This window comes from Cryptotermes secundus, unplaced genomic scaffold, assembly GCF_002891405.2.
Source record: "Cryptotermes secundus unplaced genomic scaffold, Csec_1.0 scaffold532, whole genome shotgun sequence".
Classification (NCBI taxonomy): domain Eukaryota; kingdom Metazoa; phylum Arthropoda; class Insecta; order Blattodea; family Kalotermitidae; genus Cryptotermes; species Cryptotermes secundus.
Window position 1 is genome coordinate 162,486 of NW_019744117.1, and position 19,603 is coordinate 182,088.

General features: G+C 42.6%; 1 protein-coding gene across 3 annotated transcripts in view; it reads right to left on the reverse strand.

Moving 5' to 3' along the window:
• Positions 1-19,603, reverse strand: part of LOC111874496 (alpha-tocopherol transfer protein) — a 69,942-nt gene that overhangs the window by 32,580 nt on the left and 17,759 nt on the right. For all 3 annotated transcript variants that reach the window (XM_023870052.2, XM_033755469.1, XM_033755468.1), the window contains exon 3: positions 16,673-16,767. In XM_023870052.2, coding sequence (XP_023725820.1) covers positions 16,673-16,767 — 95 coding nt within the window. The remainder of the gene's footprint in view (positions 1-16,672; positions 16,768-19,603) is intronic.

Below are 19,603 nucleotides of genomic sequence, written 5' to 3' on the forward strand. Positions count from 1 at the left end.
TTATTAGAACGTAAGTAAAGGTATCCCTGCAACAGGCCGTGAAGGCCCATAAGGTTGTGAGAAGTTGAGGGTCCCACATTTTCTAGACAATCGGCTCATAGATGGCGGCGAGGTTATCAGCCCCACCCGCCGGCCGCCCTTTACCCCCAAGAATATTCCAAGAATACTCCTGGCACTCATTTCTGTTAGAGGCTGAGTCGACCCCAGTGCCATAGTGCTGCTGGAAGGATTAGGTAAATTGAAAAAATCTACCTCATCGGGATTCGATCTCGCGACCTTCCGGCTTATAGCATAGTGCCTCAACGCGTATGGAGGAGTGGATGTATAGATCCAAATTTTCTTGACCTCGGCACTAGTTGGAGGTGAGTGGTCAGCATCACGCACCTGACGCGTAAGCCCGGGGAAAGAGCCCCCCGTACACATTGGATAGGAGGCTGGGTGGTCCCAGACCCAATCTGGACGTGGAGAAGAGAAAATTCTTGACCCTACTGGGACTCGAACTCTGACCCCTCAGTCGTCCAGCCCGTAGTCAGTGACTATACCAAATGCGTTATCCCGGATCGTTTCAAAAGCGTATCGCAGAAGGAGTAATCAGTAAACGTTACGATTTTTGTTTGAATAATTACAGGACAGAAGATAATGTAGCGAAAGTATGACAAAATGTTTCACGGAAATTTATTTTTGTAAAAGGAACTGTCATGAAATTACTACTAAATGTTAATTTACAAGTTGAATTATCAGCGTAAGAATGAAATTTCGGCTGTGTTTCGTGAACAGATTCCCACAAGTATACAGGCAGTCATTTGCTCGGCAACTTTTTATACACAGCTGCGCCACAGCCGACAGTGTGACAAGATGTCACTTCCCAGTCTGCTTTCGACTTGTCGCAGGTGTTCCTCTATGTGCGTGCTTTGCCCACCTTTCCAGTCTGACGAGGTGGAGTCAGCGCATTCTTATCTTCCGAGTTATACAAAGACAAGGTTGTAGTTTGCTCGTGGACAATTCTCAGGCGCGTTCCCAAACCTGCAGTGCATAGGGTTCGCTCAGCCCGTCCGCCCGTCCGCATTCTTTTAAGTTCCTTGGGGGTGATGTGAGACTGAGTCCACTTGGTACGTCGGCCACTAACTGGCCTATTGTACCAGCAGCATATGATAGATAATGAGTGTGGAGCAGTCGGTGGAATGAGAACCGGCAGGGAAACCGAAGTACTCGGAGAAAACCTGCTCCAATGCAACTTTGTTCACCACAAATCCCTTGGCCTGAGCTGGGCCCGAACCCGGGCCGCAGTGGGGGAAGCCGGCGACGAACCGTCTGAGCTATGGCACGGCCTCCGCCCGCCCTTAGACAAGAATCAAATCCGAGAAGCGCTGGGCGTATTTTAATGAAATTTGACAGCTGAGAATTTTACGAAATATTGTCGGGTAATTTCACTTTTCGCTAGATGGATCAAGTTTAAAGATGACTACATGAAGATCTGCATACATTCCTACTACGCTTATCCCAGTATATGTGTGCTGGGGTGAAAACTATTTAGAATAGTTGTGGAGAAAAAATTAAGCACACGTTTTGTTAATTGTAGATTCCACATGGGTCTGAGGTATATATACTCTGGATTACTGGGTTGCTGGACTTTGTCCATCGTCCGATATTCCAAAGAACACTACATTTCGGAAACTGGACCTGTTTCCATCCTCGGGTGAGGGGATGGAAGACTACTCATTCCGTTGCGTTACAAATAGCTAATGTGGGTCCAGTGACTGAGGTTGGTTCTTTCTAACAGACCCAACAGTAGGTTCCTCCTAACCCCTCACCTCAGAACGGAAACAGATCCAGTTTCCGAATAGTTGTGTTCTTTAGAATACCGGACTAGGGACAAAGTTTACAGGCTAAGTCCAGTACACGTTCTCTGTAAATCTTTCAGTTTAGAAAATATGGGTCGTTTTGAGCACATTTCTAAGCTCGCACATTCAACAATCAGTTAGGCCAGTTAGTGGGCGACGTACCAAGTGGACTCCGTCTCGCCCCACTCCAAGAAACTAAAAGAAACTATAAAAAAAAGAACAAACTATTCAACATTCACTCATCCCCAGTGAAAAAGGAAAGTAAAAGGTGAAGATGTCCCTGCGCTTAATTAAATAAGCACTTCGCCATGAAGGCGTATGGGAAGGGGATATATAGATTCACATTTTCTTGACCTTGGCATTAGCTGGAGGTGAGTGGTCAGCTCCACGCCCCGGCCGCTTTACCCCGTGGAAACCCCCCCCCCGTAACAAAGAAAAAACAATCTTTATGGAGTTTAGACTACCTTAAAGCCGTGTTTACTTCATTATTTTAAAGTAGTGTTCTATTACTCACAGTTATGAATATTGCGTCGAAATACATGTTAATTAATTTATATACAAATGCGTTTAATTTCAGTGTCGTATGTGAAACAATAGTCAACACTGAAATCTTAATAGTGACTGCGTATGCATTCTGATTCTCTTTTATTACTTCTCTCCAGTCTCTCTACTCCACAGAGTCAAGACCAGATTGTGGGCTCACCAAGCCTCCTATCCAGTTTGCACGGGAGCTCTTTTCCCAGAGGTAAAACAGCCGGGTCGTGATGCTAACCAAAGTTCTCCACCTAGTGCCGAGGTCAAGAATGGCGAAGCTATACCTCCACTCTCCCCTAAGTCTTCATAGTGTGGTGATTAATTAATTACGCACAAGGTGACTTCACCTTTTTACTTTTCATGTGAAGCAAAGCAGTAGCAGAATTCCGACAGTGACGCTTCAAATACTGCAAGTTGTACCTCTGCAGACGTTTGACAGCAGGCTCAGTGATTCTCACAGCTCGTCCAGACGTGGTAGAAAACAGAAAAATCCTTGAACCGGTGAGGAAACGAACCTTAAGTCATCCAGCGCTTGGTCATTTACTTTAAGGGCTGTGACATCCAGATGAAGACGATAAAGCAAATGGCATTAACACTTCAAATTCAAATTAGAAGCTCCTCGTGCAAACTGAAATGGACATAGTGTAGGATTGAGGTTATATTTTCTGGGATATAACGCCGTGTAGTCCGTTGGAGGCGTGTGCGGTCAGGACACTGATGCTCCTCATGACACTGGCATAAAACCGCGGATAAAGTAAGCGCATGTTTTGAGTCAACCGTATTACAATCTTGCTCATGTATATATAGCTCGTGTAAGAAAGAAATATTTCCAAACCTATCCATTCAACCGATGCTTATAATAAATAAACAATGCAACGAGGAATCTCGTTATGTGTTATGCGTTCATAAAGCTAAATTACGTTTCTCTAAGTGTCATTATATAAAAATGTTTCACCTTCTATATCTCTATAACGAGAATAGTGTCACTAATGCGGAGTTTTCTTTTTCGAAATTCTACCGAATTAATCTAAAGATGCAATAACGGAGGTGCCTTTTATCATCATTTGTCAACTGATTTTATTGCTGTGGTTTTGATAACACATTTTCTTTACTATATCCATTATGGGAATGAAGTGGAAGGAAATTACCATGGCCAATTTTAAGGTACTATTTCACCGTATCTTTGGAGAAACTACAAATCTTCATTCATAATAGTCAGCCTGAAGCCGAGACTTCAAGAATAGGAAATTGTAACCACTCAACCTTAACAGTCATTATTAATCATTAGCAGTTGTTTACAACATCATTAACAACAGCTTATTGGAAAGACCGTGCAGACTGGCGTAACGGCAAGCTCTGAAACTGTTTCCGTTCCTCCCAGTATCATATCATCACTATACTGATTTTCCTCAGTCTCTCACGACAAATTGGGTGATGTTAGGCTTATCATCAAATTTGCCACAGCAGCCTTTTCCAAATTCTTGTCTACTTTCATTCCATGAAAGAGGGCACTTTTTCTGGAGGTGGACAAGGTATTCCCTTCCTTTCATGCAACCTCAAGGTTCGTCACGGTGTTCACTGAACCAATCCGGACTTACCTAAGATTCCTATTAATATTGCCTTGCTCTCTATGTCTAAATCTCCCAAGCCGTCTCTTCACTTCAGGCTTTCCGATCAAAATTTTGTATATATTTCCCATATCTACTTTACCCCGTCCTTCTCGTCCACCGTTATTTTTATAATCCTAATTATATTTGCTAAGCCGGAAGGAAGGAGACCACTGGGAAGACCAAGGCATAGGTGGGTGGACAATATTAAAAGGGATATCAGAGAGACAGGATATGATGGTATGGATTGGATTCATCCGGCTCAGAATAGGGACAGCTGGAGGGCTCTTGTGAACACGATAATGAACCTTCAGGTTCCATAAAATGCTGGGAAGTTCTTGAGTAGCTGCACAATTGGCAGCTTCTCAGGAAGGGCTCAGTTCCATGAGTGAGTGAGTGAGTGAGTGAATAACTGTATTTGCTGAAGGATTATTATTTTATTACTTCATTCGTTATTATCATTCCACTTCTTTCTACGCTATGTGATTTACGCTCTCTGAATTTTAAATGTCAGTAGTTCTCTTTTAATGCAAAACATTTAGATGGAGAAGGCACGTGAATGCTTAGCTGTGCTGCAGGTCACAAAACTGAAGGACGACCACCATTTCATGTTGATGTATGAGAAGTCCCCCTCAGATCGGCAACCTTCAGTGGTGAACGACTTGTGTTCAAAACAATTTAGCACTTGATAAGTGTGTAACACTTCTACCAGTAAACCTGGCAGCGGCCGATCACAGTGGCCTCGTGGTTCAAGGCATGAACCGTCTTCGCCAGCTCGAACACTGGAATCGTGGGTTCGAATGCCACTAGAATCATGGATGTCGTTATGGGCTTATTCTGTGTTTGTGTTGTTCTGTTTATATGTAGAGGTTCTGCGATGGGCTGATCCCCCGTCCAAGGAATCCTACCGACTATGTATAGGATTAAGAAACTGAAAAGCGGCAAGACCCAACAAAGGGATGTACAGCCATAGACAGATAAACGTGGCAGAGAAGATAATTATTACTTTGTCTTGTTTCTGTGGTTTATTTCGTGAAGCCGTCAGCACTTCCGGCTATAGTGTTCAGTGATAGTACAGTAGCTATCAGCATTTCCGGCTATATAGTGTCCAGTGGTAGTATCAGTAGCTATCAGCATTTCCGGCTATATAGTGTCCAGTGGTAGTATCAGTAGCTATCAGCATTTCCGGCTATAGTGTCCAGTGGTAGTACAGTAACTATCAGCATTTCCGGCTAAATAGTGTCCAGTGGTAGTACAGTAGCTATCAGCATTTCCGGCTATATAGTGTCCAGTGGTAGTATCAGTAGCTATCAGCATTTCCGGCTATATAGTGTCCAGTGGTAGTATGGGTGATGATGAACAATGAAATGAAAAGAGGTTGGAAGGAAGCGGTAAGAGCCTAATCGACGTACTCTTCGGGAATTTGCCTAGAGGTTCTGGGGAAACTCCCGAGAAACCTCATAATAGCCAATGCCCTAATTCTAACCTAACATCTGTCGAGCACAAGTATACACCAAACTAGGCCCTGTTTTCTGCCGCTTCCTTTCATGTAACACAACATGAAGACAAAGGCGATGTCTATACTGGCAACAGATTTATTAGTAGCAGTGGTAGTTGTAGAAGTATTTTATTGGTTTGACTGCATCCTGTATGATTTCTACCGATGGGAACCTCCTGTTGTTGAGGGGTCAGAAACTAGTTGAAGAAAATATAATCCTGTAACTTCTCCCAATCGTACAATTAATCTCATAACGAAATTAGTAACGGTGCACTGTTTATATTAGATTAAATTCAGAGTATTATATATGGTAGAGATATCTTGAGAGTTTTTCTTTATCATTTTCTTATGAAAAACTTGTTCGAGGTTCCCGGTGGCACGTTGACATTGTATTAATCACTTTTTCCCCTTAGTTTTAATAAAGTTCTTGTCTCTATTAAAGGTGACATCTTCAGTCGTTACGCTTCTCAATACAGGTGTCCGGATGAAAGGTATCCAGAATAAAATCATTATATCTAATAAGGAATTTATTATACACATTAATGGGTTACACCATTAAAAAGGGAAATTATCAAAGTTTTTTCTGCGTACATAACTTTCTCAATAATTCTAAATGTGGGCTCCCTTGGTGGCACGACAAATATCCATACTTGAAGCAAGTTCGGTGTTACCGTAGCCACAGCGTCCCTTATGCGGGCTTTCAGGTGTTGAAAGTCGTTGATCTTAACCTGGTGGACAATGTTCTTCACATAACCTCACAAGAAATCCACTGGGGTTAAATCTGGCGACCTAGGAGGCCAAGCGATTGGTCCACCTCTGCCAATTAATATCCCAGCTATCTCTCTGTCCAGGTGATTCCTAACATGGTGGCATAAATGTGGCGGCGTATACGCGTAAGCCGGGTATGAAAACAACTTTCAGAGTTTTCTTTTCCGATGACATAAACCGGATACGTGTATGGCAATTAGTTTCCGAGTTACACATTTTTTAATATGGATACTTTTCATCCGGAAACCCTATACGTATCTAAGAAGTAAGGCGCGTCAATGCATGTTTCAGCCACTACTGAACGTCTTCAGGAGACGTAGCCAACACTACAGAGAAATACGTACTTTGCATATGCGTTCGAACATAAGTTCTCATAAAGAACTTCTAATGTTAGTATTTCTTTATAGCCTTGACTACGCTTTCTCATGAAGGCCAGCAGTGGCCGAAACATGTAAAGGCAAACTTTTCCAACCGTTCCGTCAACTTCAGCACATCCCCAGCCTCCGAAATTCTCTTATGTGCTGAATCCGGCGGTTTTATGTTCACCAGCAGGTAAAGGTAAAGTTGTCCCTGCATTTAACTAATTAAGCACTACACCATGAAGGCGTATAGGGGAGTGGATGTATAGACCCACATTTTCTTGACCTCAGCAATAGTTGGAGGTGAGTAGTCAGCTTCACGCCCCGGCTGCTTCACCCTCAGGGAAAGAGCCACCGGTACCCATTGGATAGGAGTCTGGGTAGACCTCAGAGGTGGTCTAAACAACACGGAGAAGCGAAAATTCTTCACCCTACCAGGACTAGAACTCCGAGCGCTCGGTTGTCCAGCCAGTAGTAGCCAGCCGCTATACTGACTGAGCTACCCCGTTACTATCTGCACCAGCAGAGTTGGTGCATATATGCCAACACTAGTCTGCAGCTTCGAGTTCTATTCCCAGGCGATACAGATCGCTATGGGCACCGGAATGGGAAGAATTCTTATGGAGTTGGGTAATGAAATAGCACAGCGAACTGTACGTACTTCTGATTCATACAGAAAACACAGTTGCAACTTCTCAATCTGTATACATCCTCAAAATTACTTCTGCACTCCACTAAAATTTCTTATCCACTCCGCAGGTTCCCCATGGACTTCCTCACGGCAATATGCAAGTTCGAGGCTCGAGACAAAAATTCGCTCCTTTCCAATTAATGCCCTTTTACACCCAGATAAGCAGCTACGTCATGGCTTCAGAGTTCTCACGACCAGACTCCGACAATGGGCAATCGTTCGCACTCTTAACTTGTTGGGAAGTGATGTTTATCTTTAAACATCCTTTCCACACTGTACAATTTCACATTTAAAGTAAAAGAGACCCTCCTTTCCTTTGTAACAAATACTTCTGATAACACATCCTGTTGGGTCAAATTCCTTCCTTGACCTCTAAAACGGTGTTTCTCAATCGCGGGGCCGCGGTCCGGTACCGGGCCCTCATCTTATAGAAAAAAGAAATTATCGGGCAGCGGTCTGACAAAGGTTGAGAACCATTGTTCTAAAAGCATACGTGTCTGTATCTTAGGAAACCCTTGCGGCTAAAAGCGCCATGGAGGATATAACAAAATAAAACCTAATTTTACAAATACCATTAACATTCGCATAGCTACAGAAGGTACGGAAGCCTCACGCAGGTTTTTTATTTTCCTGGGAACCACACAGTATCTCTCTCTGACTCTACAACCCTTTTAGACCTTGGCCTCTTTTTCAGTTTCTTAATCCTATACACAGTCGGTAGGACTCCCTGATCTGAGGAATAAACGCACACAGACATCCATGCCTCGATCCAAGTGTTCCAGCGGGCGAGGGCGGTTGATGCCTTAGACCGTGAGGCCACTGTGATCAGCGCCATACTGTGTCTACCAGAAATAATTATAAATATTGTGACATGTATACACACTGCTAGGCAACGACTTGGTAAACACATTCGCGCGCAGCAAGGCGCCCAACAATAGGACGTCCATTGCTAGGTAACGGACAAGTAAATACGCCTCCTTAACAGAGGTTATGTTTTCTGTGTGGTCCGTGCCGAGAGGTTATAAAAGGACACGGTAGGAAGAAGCGACCATTCAAGTGACTAGACTGCCGTTGTAGCGGAGCTACTACTGTACTGAGCCTGGACTGACAGAGGCCCTGTATATATTTAATACATTTATTATCATGTTTAACATGTAAAATGTAAATATCCTTTACATTATGACAGATGAATTACTGCTACAGACAATGACTCTGACAAAAGACAGACCCATCCTCTCGTCAGAGAGGGCGTCCCACAATAACAAGACCTAAACTGTCGAACAGTAATAAATATGTGATCATGAGCCCCAGATTGGGCTCGACACCAAGACTGAATGACTGACTGACCATCAGTCGCAATGTGACATTGACTTTGACTTTGAGAAGCGAGCAGAAACCCGTGTGGAGGCGGGGTCGAATACCTACACCGTGACCTTGAGAGTCGTAGGGGCCACGAAAAGGGAAGTATCAAATCTGAGACAGTAAAATTTGGTCGCGAGTCCTAAGGGACTCGGACCCGTGAAAGACTTTGTTGGCAAGGGCCAGCAGCATATAGAAAAGACAGACCTGTCCTCTCGTCAGAGAGGGCGCTCCACAAAACAAGACCGTAAATCTCAAACAGTAATAAATATTTGTTCATGAGCCCCAGAGAGGACTCAAACACTAAGAATGACTTACTGACTGACTGACCGACCGTCGGTCGCAATGTGACTTCGACTTTGACTTTTGAAGCGACCAAGCTGAGTAGTCGAGACAGTGAAGAGTCGAGTTTCGAGACGCCAGCCTGCCGGGATATGAACTTGGGAGCAGATGAATTGAAATGAGTCGAGTCTCCGAAATTAGCAGCTGCAGAATAATGACAAGAAAGGAATTAGGCGGTGCAAAGAAGACTTCATGCGTACTTTAAATTAACAGTGACACTGTTATAAATCCGTTGCCAGGATACAACTAGTAAAAACTGAAAAGTCTTACCGGGTGCTGTGGTATTCTGTGAATTATGGAGATAACAGGTGGCGCTGTAATTACTTGTAGTTCCGAGCCGTGTGTACAAGTGGTCAGTAAATCCAGTATCAAATCCATACCTCGTCTATGGACACACATCTAAATGTGTGTCAATACGATTTTCAGGTGAGGATTGTACAATTACACTTTTATATCTTCCCACTAAATTTGCTGCACATGATGCACCCCACTACATATTGCTTAGCTTCTTCCGTACTAAAATTACTTCTCCCACTAAATTTGTTGCACCTGATGCACCCAACTACGTATTGCTTAGCTTCTTCCGTACTAAAATTACTTCTCCCACTAAATTTGTTGCACCTGATGCACCCAACTACGTATTGCTTAGCTTCTTCCGTACTAAAATTACTTCTCCCACTAAATTTGTTGCACCTGATGCACACAACTACGTATTGCTTAGCTTCTTCCGTACTAATTACTTCTCCCACTAAATTTGTTGCACCTGATGCACCCAACTATATATTGCTTAGCTTCTTCCGTACTAAAATTACTTCAAAGGAACTGTTCTTTACTCTGTAACAATCGCCTCTGTTTCCTCTTTATGACCTATCGTGTACAGTATGTACTATTGCACCTATTCACACTGCTTCTAAAGAAACACTTCTATTAACAGTTGGCTTTCTATTTGCTTTAATTGCTCTTCCTCCTTCGCTTTTACAATTATATAGTGATCACTCGCCTTTGAAGGCTTAATTTTCCCTTCTGTATCAATATCCAGTGTGCCAAGGTTTCTCTGAAATTTATATACCGCGAACCCCTAAAATAATACACAGTTTTACATGAAGTGAAGTTCCAACAAGTACGTAAATGGCTTTACCAACTCTCTACCCTTACAGGAAGTTGTATAATGTTACTACATAGTCACGTAGCGTGCAGTTCGGCACATTGTTGCAGGTTCCGGTGATTTAAAAAAAAAGTACACCGTACCTTAACGACCTGGTCGTACGTTGTGGTCTAGTGGTCAGAGTTCCTGGCTACAGATCCAGAGGTCCCGGGTTCCATTCCTGGCGCTACCAGAATTTCTGAGTGGTGTTTCTAGGACGGGGTTCACTCAGCCTCGTGAGGATAACTTAAGAGCTATTTCAAGGAAATAGCGTCTCCGGTCTAGAAACCCGAGATTAACGGCCGTGAGGATCAGTTGCGCTGACCACGCGACACGCTCTATCCGCGAAAGTTGGCACTAATTTCGCCGAAAAGCAACGGTCGCTCCGTCGGTATAGTTCGCTTTCGGACTATAGGCTACGGAGTGCTGTACTTCAGTCACTTCGAGTTATATTCAGTCTAAGCCTGGTCAGTTGTTTTCTGCTCCAATTATTCTTCAAATTAGTAAGTTCCTACTTAATCAGTTATACTGAATGAATTATGTTTATTCAGCCCAAAATTATTTATCGAGCGTGTTGGAATACTGAAAGCTCTAAGTTTACTAAAAATCACGATTTAGTACAAGAATTTTAAATTAGAAAAATTGAAATTATTCACATACAAATGTTACAAAACACTGCATTCCTGACCAGCTTGTACAGATATGAACTACTGCTTATGACAGAAATCATCTCAAGTTGTCCCTATGCGTAATTAATGAAACACAACGCCATGAGAACGCATTGTGGAGTGGAGGTATATCACCATCACTCTTGACATCTGCATACATGGAAATGTGATCAGATTCACACCCCGGGCGCTTGACACGAAGAGAAAGAGCCCCCGGTATCCACTGGATAGGAGGCTGCGTGGGTCTCAGAGCGGGTCTGAACGATGTTGAAAAGAGATATATATCTTGCCCCTGCCAGGAATCGAATACCTATTCTTCCAGCCCATAAACCGTCCCTATACCGAGAGTCAGAGTCAGAATTACTTTACGACTGGCTGTTTGCCGTCAATCAGTTCATCTTGGCGCCAAGTCTCTAGAGGCTTATGACCCCCCCCCCAATTTAATCCATACTGTTATACTTCCCAGCTTAGTCACTGGAACGGCCATAAGCTTGACCCCGCCAAGCTTAAGCCTTTTATATCCAAATCGAATGAGCTATCCCGGCTCTAATCTCACGCAAATACGTGGGTACACAACATCTAAACCGGGACAATGATAGAAAGCGATACAAATATATTTCAAATTTCTAAAGTGAGATTCCTAAGACTGCTCACGAAGTAAAATTATTAGAAGTGGAAAGAAATGACTACGTAACAGAATAATTAGAAATATTTTTGAACTGTGCAAGAGGGCACACGTTATGAAACTCATCTGGGCTGATCACATTTGAGGAACAGGTGGCATGAATGAATGTATGAGGGGTAGTCCTTCTCGGCCCTTGCACCGCGACCTCAGTGATCTGTTGTGCTTCCCCTTTTTTAATTATTCCCTCAGCAACCCCGCGCTTCGGATGAAGCGCAGGATTTTGGACGTGGGGGGGGGGGTCAAAATAGCCATTTGGTTCCATTAAGTATTGACCCAAGTGACGCAGTCTTAAATAAGCTAAAGCCTCACATTCACACAGGACGTGTGTGGCTGTTCCATTTTCCGTCTGACACCTCTCACAAGTGGGACTATCACTTAGTCCCAGTTTGAACAGGTGTCCTTTGAGGTAACTGTCCTGTAAGTAGTCCTACCACCCATCGTAGCTGGTTCCTGTTTAGCTTCAACAGTTAACAGGTGGCATATATTAAAATTGAGACCAGAAGGAATAATGGATTTCTTGAAATGCACCACAGAATTTTGGAGTTTTGATATTACCCTCAGGGATTCCGCGTTGTCTCTTTCCTTCACGATTTCCTACCAACCCCTTCTACACGCTCTCCTGCAACAAGTGTACCTCGGCCGTGTCGACTTGCTTATTCTCATTACATCTGGCTAGTATACTAGTTCTGAAGGCAGCCATTTACTCCTAGGTATTGTGCTTGGTTCTTTATCCGTGGCCGTTTAACGACGCTGTCGATAACACGGAGTACGTGGCGTCGAACGCGTGTGGTAGTGAATAATGAATTATAAAGTATGCGGAAACAAGCGGTCATGACCCATAATGAGGCACTATTTCGGCATTCACCTAAAACAATATTTCTCGAACTGTGATCCGCGGATCACTGATGAGCTGTGGTGGTCCATTAGGTGGTCCACAGTGTTACAGTAAACCCTCGTTAATCCGAAATAATTTGCGGGAGGTCATTCGAATTAAGCGATAACCCGGATTAGTGAAGCAAAAGTTAACCCTCAAAAAAAAAAAAACTTAGGACAAATAAATGAAAATTTTAATTATATATGCAGGGTCGATGAAAAAATAAAAAATATCAATATTGCGTCTTTGTTTAAAAATGATAAAAATACAATATATTTTTCCATCGATAGAAGAATCAGAAGTGGTACTTGGGTTTGAACATAATAAGGGAGGTTTAAAAAAACTGTCGAATTTTTATCTGAATTGACAAATGACTCATCTGCAATCCTAAATGCCATATGTTTTTAAAGTATGTACTATACTGTGAACAACATTTTTCACATTTTGATCCAGATTATCCAACACCTGGATTAACTGTAACCGGATTAGCAAGGATTTTCTGTGTATAGTCCATAGAGTATTGTGACATTGCAACTGAAACGAGGAATAATAGAACCAGAAGAAACTGTCCGCTGCTAGGCAACAGCTCAATAAGAAAATGTTGCTGCAACGGATGGGCGCGCAGCAATACAACAACTGTTAGAAGCGGTGACTTGGTCCAATATATTCAATTATCGATCCAAACCCCGCGCCTAGTCATTAATACGTTACGGTATCACATGACATATAATAAATAGAGTAATTTAAATAAGAAATATGACGAACTGTTGTTTAAGAAATTTACTTTAAACCGGTAGACAGAAAAAAGTGGTTTGGCAACATTAACTGTAATTACGCTCCCATTCGCAGAGAAAAAGACAACTACATGCTCTTTGCGGCTAAGGTGAATGTTGCGATAGCAGCGTGGTCCGCGCGTGCGCCGACCGCCCATGCAGTAATCCGCAGCTGTCATAGAGAAACACTGTTCTAGAAGACCTAAGGAATATCGTGAAAAATCTCGGAACAGTATTCAGCAGTCCGAGCTTCCAGGGCATGCCGAAAATATGAAATATGGGGTGCTACTAGTTCGACCGCTACGTGTAACGACGTATAGACCCAAGGTTGCCTGACCTCGGCACTAGTTGGAGGTGAGTGGCCAGCTTCACGCCCCGGCCAATTTACACCCGTTACTCATTGAATAGGAGGTCGGGTGGACCCCAGAGCCGGTCTGGACGAGATCGAGAAGTGAATATTCTTGACCCTACCTCGACTCGAACTCCGACCCCTCGGTCGTCCAGCCCATAGCCAGTCGCTATACCGTCTGCGCTATCCTGGCTCTTGCATTTCTATACATCATGGAATATGTACTTTTCTTTGGATTGTTAATGTCACACTACAAAGAAATCATATAAATTTTGTTGAAGCCTCACAGATTATTTGAAAGGACGAATCGTTTATGGGAATGCAGTACCAAAATGGAGCTTGGCACAACCTATCATCCCTGACGTAACAGGACAGTCACGAAGGCTTATTAAAGCACAGTTTAAATATCACACTTTTTTTTATTTATTGCTAGTGGGGTGGGACTAAGTCCCTTGTACTGCGGCCACTTCTGGCTACTGTACTAGCCCAAGATGATAGGTGAGGATGATTGTGGAGCAATTGGTGGAATGAAGATTGGCAGAGGAAACCGAAATACTCAGAGAAAACCTGCCCCAGCGCCACTTTGTCCACCACAAATCCCACTTGACCAGGGCCGGGGTCGAACCCGGGCCGCCGCGGTGGGAAGAAATATCACACTTAATGTATACTGGAGCGAACGAACTCCGACTAGGAGCTCATAGTGACTTTATCAGTAGAAGCCTTTAGGTTCCATAGCAGTGAATTATAGAAATTGCCTTAAGCGAGTTGGAAAATTCAACATAAGCCTCAATATAGACCTACCCTCGGTTGCACTTCTTGGAATATTTGTCGTTCACCTTGTGTAGACCTACAGTCACATACATGATCAGTTATGTAACACCCATTAACATTACGAAAAATATCCATAGCTTCACAGAAAGAATTAATCCATAATCCTATGTTTTAGAAAAAATCAAGCAAACGGAGCATAAGGCAATCGTTAATTCATATACCATATACAAACATGGCTTCGGTGAATGTAAGGCAGACTGCTTACCACGCGTTAAAAAAAAGTCAGAAATGGTGCTTGCGTTGGAGCTAATGATTGTGTCAAGCAGACTAAATACTGGAAGTGAGGAGTTTCATTGCATGCATAGACTTACGTAAGATGATCTACTTCAGCAGCGGCCAATTGGCACATCCAGAAAACAACCAGCCAATAGGAACAGCTCACATTACTTATTGCCGAAACTGGCGGTCTGAAAATTGTTTTATATCTTCGAACGGTATCAATTTAATGATTTATTTATTGAGGTTACATTCACAAAGAGGTTAATTGCAGTAATACACGTACTAGTCAGCAATTCTTTCAGAATTCTTTAACTTTCAGATGTCTCTATAAAAGCGAAACTTATGTTTCATTCTATGGGAAAATAGACTGAAAATATCGGAGAGCAGATTAGAATATTTTGACCTAACTGAGATTAAGTAAAAGGATACAAAAACTGCGTAAGGAGTTTCATATTTTGTACTCTTTTGCCAAATACGAGCCTAAATGGATAATCAAATAAGATTGGATCAGATTTGTAGGACAAAGAGTACAAGTGGATAAAAGATAAAGTTGTCCATATGCTTAACTAATTTAGCACTACGCCATGAAGGCGTATGGGAGAGTGGATGTATAGATCCACATTTTCTTGACCTCGGCACTAGTTGGAGGAGAGTGGTCAGCTTCACGCCCCGTCCGCTTTACCACCGAGGAAAGTCCCCCCTAGTACCCATTGGATAGGAGGCTGGTGGGCCCCAGAGCCGGTCTGGACGACGTGGAGAAGAGAAAATTCTTGACTCTACCGGGATTCGAACTCCGAACTTCGGTCGGCCAGCCTGTAGCCAGTCGCTATACCGACTATGCTATCCCGGCTCCTGTGCATAAGTCGGGCACATGTATATATATAATCAGAAAATCTGAACCGAATAGACCATTTGGAATACCTAACACGGATTGGAAGGGAGTATTCAAATGAATGTTAAATAAATAGGGTCTGAGAGAGCGGGCACTTCACGCATCTTGTTCAGTATGTAGGAACCAGTGGCGTTGTACTGTGAACTCAGTGGCGTGGTATCGTGAACTCCACACGAGGCTGAAAGAATCCCATACTCGCAAGGAGGGCTCTGCTCCATGGATTTGCAATATATGGATCTTACTATCAGATGTGTGATGGCCGAAATACAAGAATATTTCTTTTTATTGCTAGTGGGGTGGGACTAGGTCGCTTGTACTGCGGCCACTTCTGGCCTATTGTACCAGCCCCAGATGATAGGTGAGGGTGATTGTGGAGCAATTGGTGGAATGAAGACTGGCAAGGGAAACCGAAGTACTCGGAGAAAAACCGACATCAGCGCCACTTTGTCCACCACAAATCCCACTTGACCAGACCCGGGATCGAACCCGGTCCGCCGCGGTGGGAACCAGTGACTAATCGCTTGAACTGTGGCGCGGCCACATAAATACAAGAGTAAGTCCCAATTATCAATGTAGGCATGCGGTGACGCTTCTGATATATATTCGGGAAGTTCCCGTTTCGAATCTGGGCTGGGACACAGATTATCTTAGATTTATCACGGGTTTTCTTAGTCTTACCAGACAAATGCCATATTGTCACCTTAAATAAAACCACGATCCCTTCCGTCTACACCTTTTCAATTCATTATTCACTTTCATCCACCAATGTGACGCTATGTAGTGTAAATTACTGACAGCGTCGTTAAAAAATCTTTATAAAAAAGAAACAAATGAATAATGGGAAGTCCGTGACATCTGTAGGCTCTAATCATAACTGAAGTTGAAGCGCCTTTAAACCAACTTTTATAAAATTATTACCTACCTAAAAATTATTTGGTTAAACTTTATACTGTTTGCTTTTCGGGTAGAACCCAATTTCGGCGTTAATAACTCCTTTTATGGTCTTAAGTACTAAATATTTTGTAAACAGGAAACGATAAATACTTCCTCCTTCCTTTCGTGTTTTTCGTTTCCGCTTTCGTTTAAGGTCTATACTGTTTTGTTTGACTAAACTTTCACACCCACAAATCTAACAAGATTTGTAGCCATGTATTCTTACTCATATATCACAATGGGGAAGTGTAAATGAAGGTCCATATTAAACTACGAGTAAGGTAAAGTACATAAACTCCTCTGACCAGTCTATGTGCTTTCTCCACGTCGAACCTCCTCGCCCTGAGAAATCTGATAAGAAATGAGTCGTCCGTCCTGTGCGGCACCACTTCACCTCGTTCTGCAAACACAAGGTCAAAAAAAAGTGTATTGTCACAACTGACAACAGGTGATACGGCGATATTTAACATGGAGTACGCCTGTTTTCCATAAACATTCTTTACTCTTTTTATACCTCAATGACCTTCCTATATTTATTGTTGGAATAATACTTGTACATGTAGAGTGTAAAAAGTGCACTTCCTGTTCGTATCACCAGGGCCTAAAATTCAGTATGTAATGTCACTCTGGCTTGGGTCTTATACCAATTATCTGAAACAGAATTAACTCTATACTGTCTGACAAAGTACTAAATGTACGTAGGTCGTACTGAAAGTCATGAGTAACAATTTTTTGTAAAGTAACATGCTTTATTATTGACAACCAAATACACCACCTCAATCTACAGAGCTTTCTTTATTTTTCCACATAATCGCCACTTCTTTGTACACATCTCCCAGCGTTCTGGGAGTTTGAAAATCCCCTTCTATAAAATTCCGTTCCAGCCATCTGAAGACACTGACGCATTGCTTTCTGAATTCAGCGTGCTTATGGAAGTGTGTGCATGGGTGCGAGCAGTGTTCGAAGATGGGTGAAACATTTTAAAGATGGGAACACCAGCATCGAAGATGAGCCTCGGAGCGGTCGTCCTCGAACAGCCTCAACTGAACGCAACAAGGAAAGAGTGGATGAGATCACTGAAGATGACAGGCGTGTGACTGTGGACACAATAGCCCGAAAACTTGGAATAGGGCCCAGTGCAGTAGAGGAGATGATTGAAAGCTTGGGCTATAGGAAAGTTTGTGCTCGTTGGGTCCCGCGGTTATTGACCGAAGACCACAAAGGTCAGCGAAAAGCCATCACTTCATTACCCCTCCTATAGCCCTGATCTGGCACCCTCCGACTACCATCTTTTCGGATTTGTGAAGAATCAGCTGCGTGGACACCGTTTTGAGACAAGGGACGCAGTTCAGAAAGCAGTGCGTCAGTGTCTTCGGATGGCTGGAACGGAATTTTACAGAAGGGGAATTTTCAAACTCCCAGAACGCTGGGAGAAATGTGTAGAAAGAAGTGACGATTATGTGGAAAAATAAAGAAAGGTCTATAGATTGAGGTGGTGTATTTGGTTTGTCAATAACAAAGCATGTTACTTTACAAAATATTGTTGCTCATGACTTTCAGTACGACCCTCGTAGATGGTAGCTTCACCTACCAAATGTATGAGCAGCCCCCGCTGGTCAACTCTTCGCCATCATACGCCTATAAGAACTCTTTATCAGATAGCGCTTCAGGTATCATGTTTAATTAATATTCTGCTTATTATTTAGCCTTAATTTAAATATCAACATTCATAATATTGTGATGTGTATACCCATTGCTAGGCAAGGACTCGGTAAACACATTCCAGCGTAAGCGTATACGTTCAATAATAGAACGTCCATTGCTAGGCAACGGACAAGTCAAGACGCCTCCTTAACAATAGTGGCTGTGTTTTCTGCGTGGTCTGTGCAAAGTGGTTATAAAGAAGTGTTCAGCAATATAGAACAGTAGTAGGAAGTGAAGGTTCGAGCTTCGAGACGCCGGCCTGCTCGGATATGAGCGTGGGGGCAGAGGAATTGGCGTCGAGTCTTCGAAATTGGCAGTTACAGAATAATGGCAAGAAAGGAATTAGACTGTGAAAAGGAGACTTCATGTGTAATTTGAAATGATAATGAGACTTATAAATCCGTTGCCAGGATAAGAGTAGTGAAGACTGAGAACCCTAGTGTGTAGATCAGCGAGGGCGCTGTAAGTACCTGTAATCCCAAGTTGTGTTGTGTGAGGTGTCAATAATTAAATTGTCCTGTCCAAAAATCGCCTACAGTCACTAAAACATGTGACAATATAGAATTCTTTATTCCGTCACAACACAACAATACAATGGTCAAGGCTAAGATTAGTTCAGCTACATGTTTCGGCTATTAAAGCCATCATCAGGCAAACACATGATTACATATGACAATATGACAATATGCTTGTAACTGACTACGGTAACAACAAACGGCAGTGCGCAGCACCTACCAAAGCACAAAGACGTACACGCACCTGTTTGCATATGCATTTGGAACACTTCAGTTCGTACACAGACTTCGGATACAGTTTCCGGAAAGCTGAGTTCTCAGAGCGATAACGTACAGTATAAGGTATAAAAATGTACTATTATGCACCTTCATACAGATAGTCAGAAATGGATCATATTAAGACTTAAATTTGTACGAAATATTATAAAATCGTAATGAGATTCACGCACCGAGATAAGAGATATACATATAAAGTTTTGGCAGAAGAAATCTGAGAGAAAGAGACTCTGAAAGACGTAGGCGTAGACAGGCGAATCATATAACAATTTATCTTAAAGAAATTGGATGGGAGGGCATGGACTGGCTATATTTGGCTGGAAATAAGGCCCAATAACGGGCTTATGTGAAGACGGATTCTACAAGACTTTAAGAAGTGAAATCTAAACATAAATCATCAATTTTATGCTATAATATAAAGTCATACTGAGAGCTTCGTATATTCTGGTGATGTGTTTATGACATATACCATATTCAGATATACGTATAAATCATAAACTTGTATGTGAGAACATGATGTGAATTGTTTAATAAAGCCGTTTGTTCGGGTGACGTTGATTGATAATAAGAAGTTCTAAGAAAAATTATTCGCCATTGTTTCCATGACGCGACAAGGACCGCATAGAAAATGAAGCTTCCAAGAATTCTTCTGTTGTTTCATGTGTGTTAGTTGCCGCCGTTATTCTTTTACAGAACCGTAGCATAACAACGATAGAGGGATACACATACAGACAGACTAAT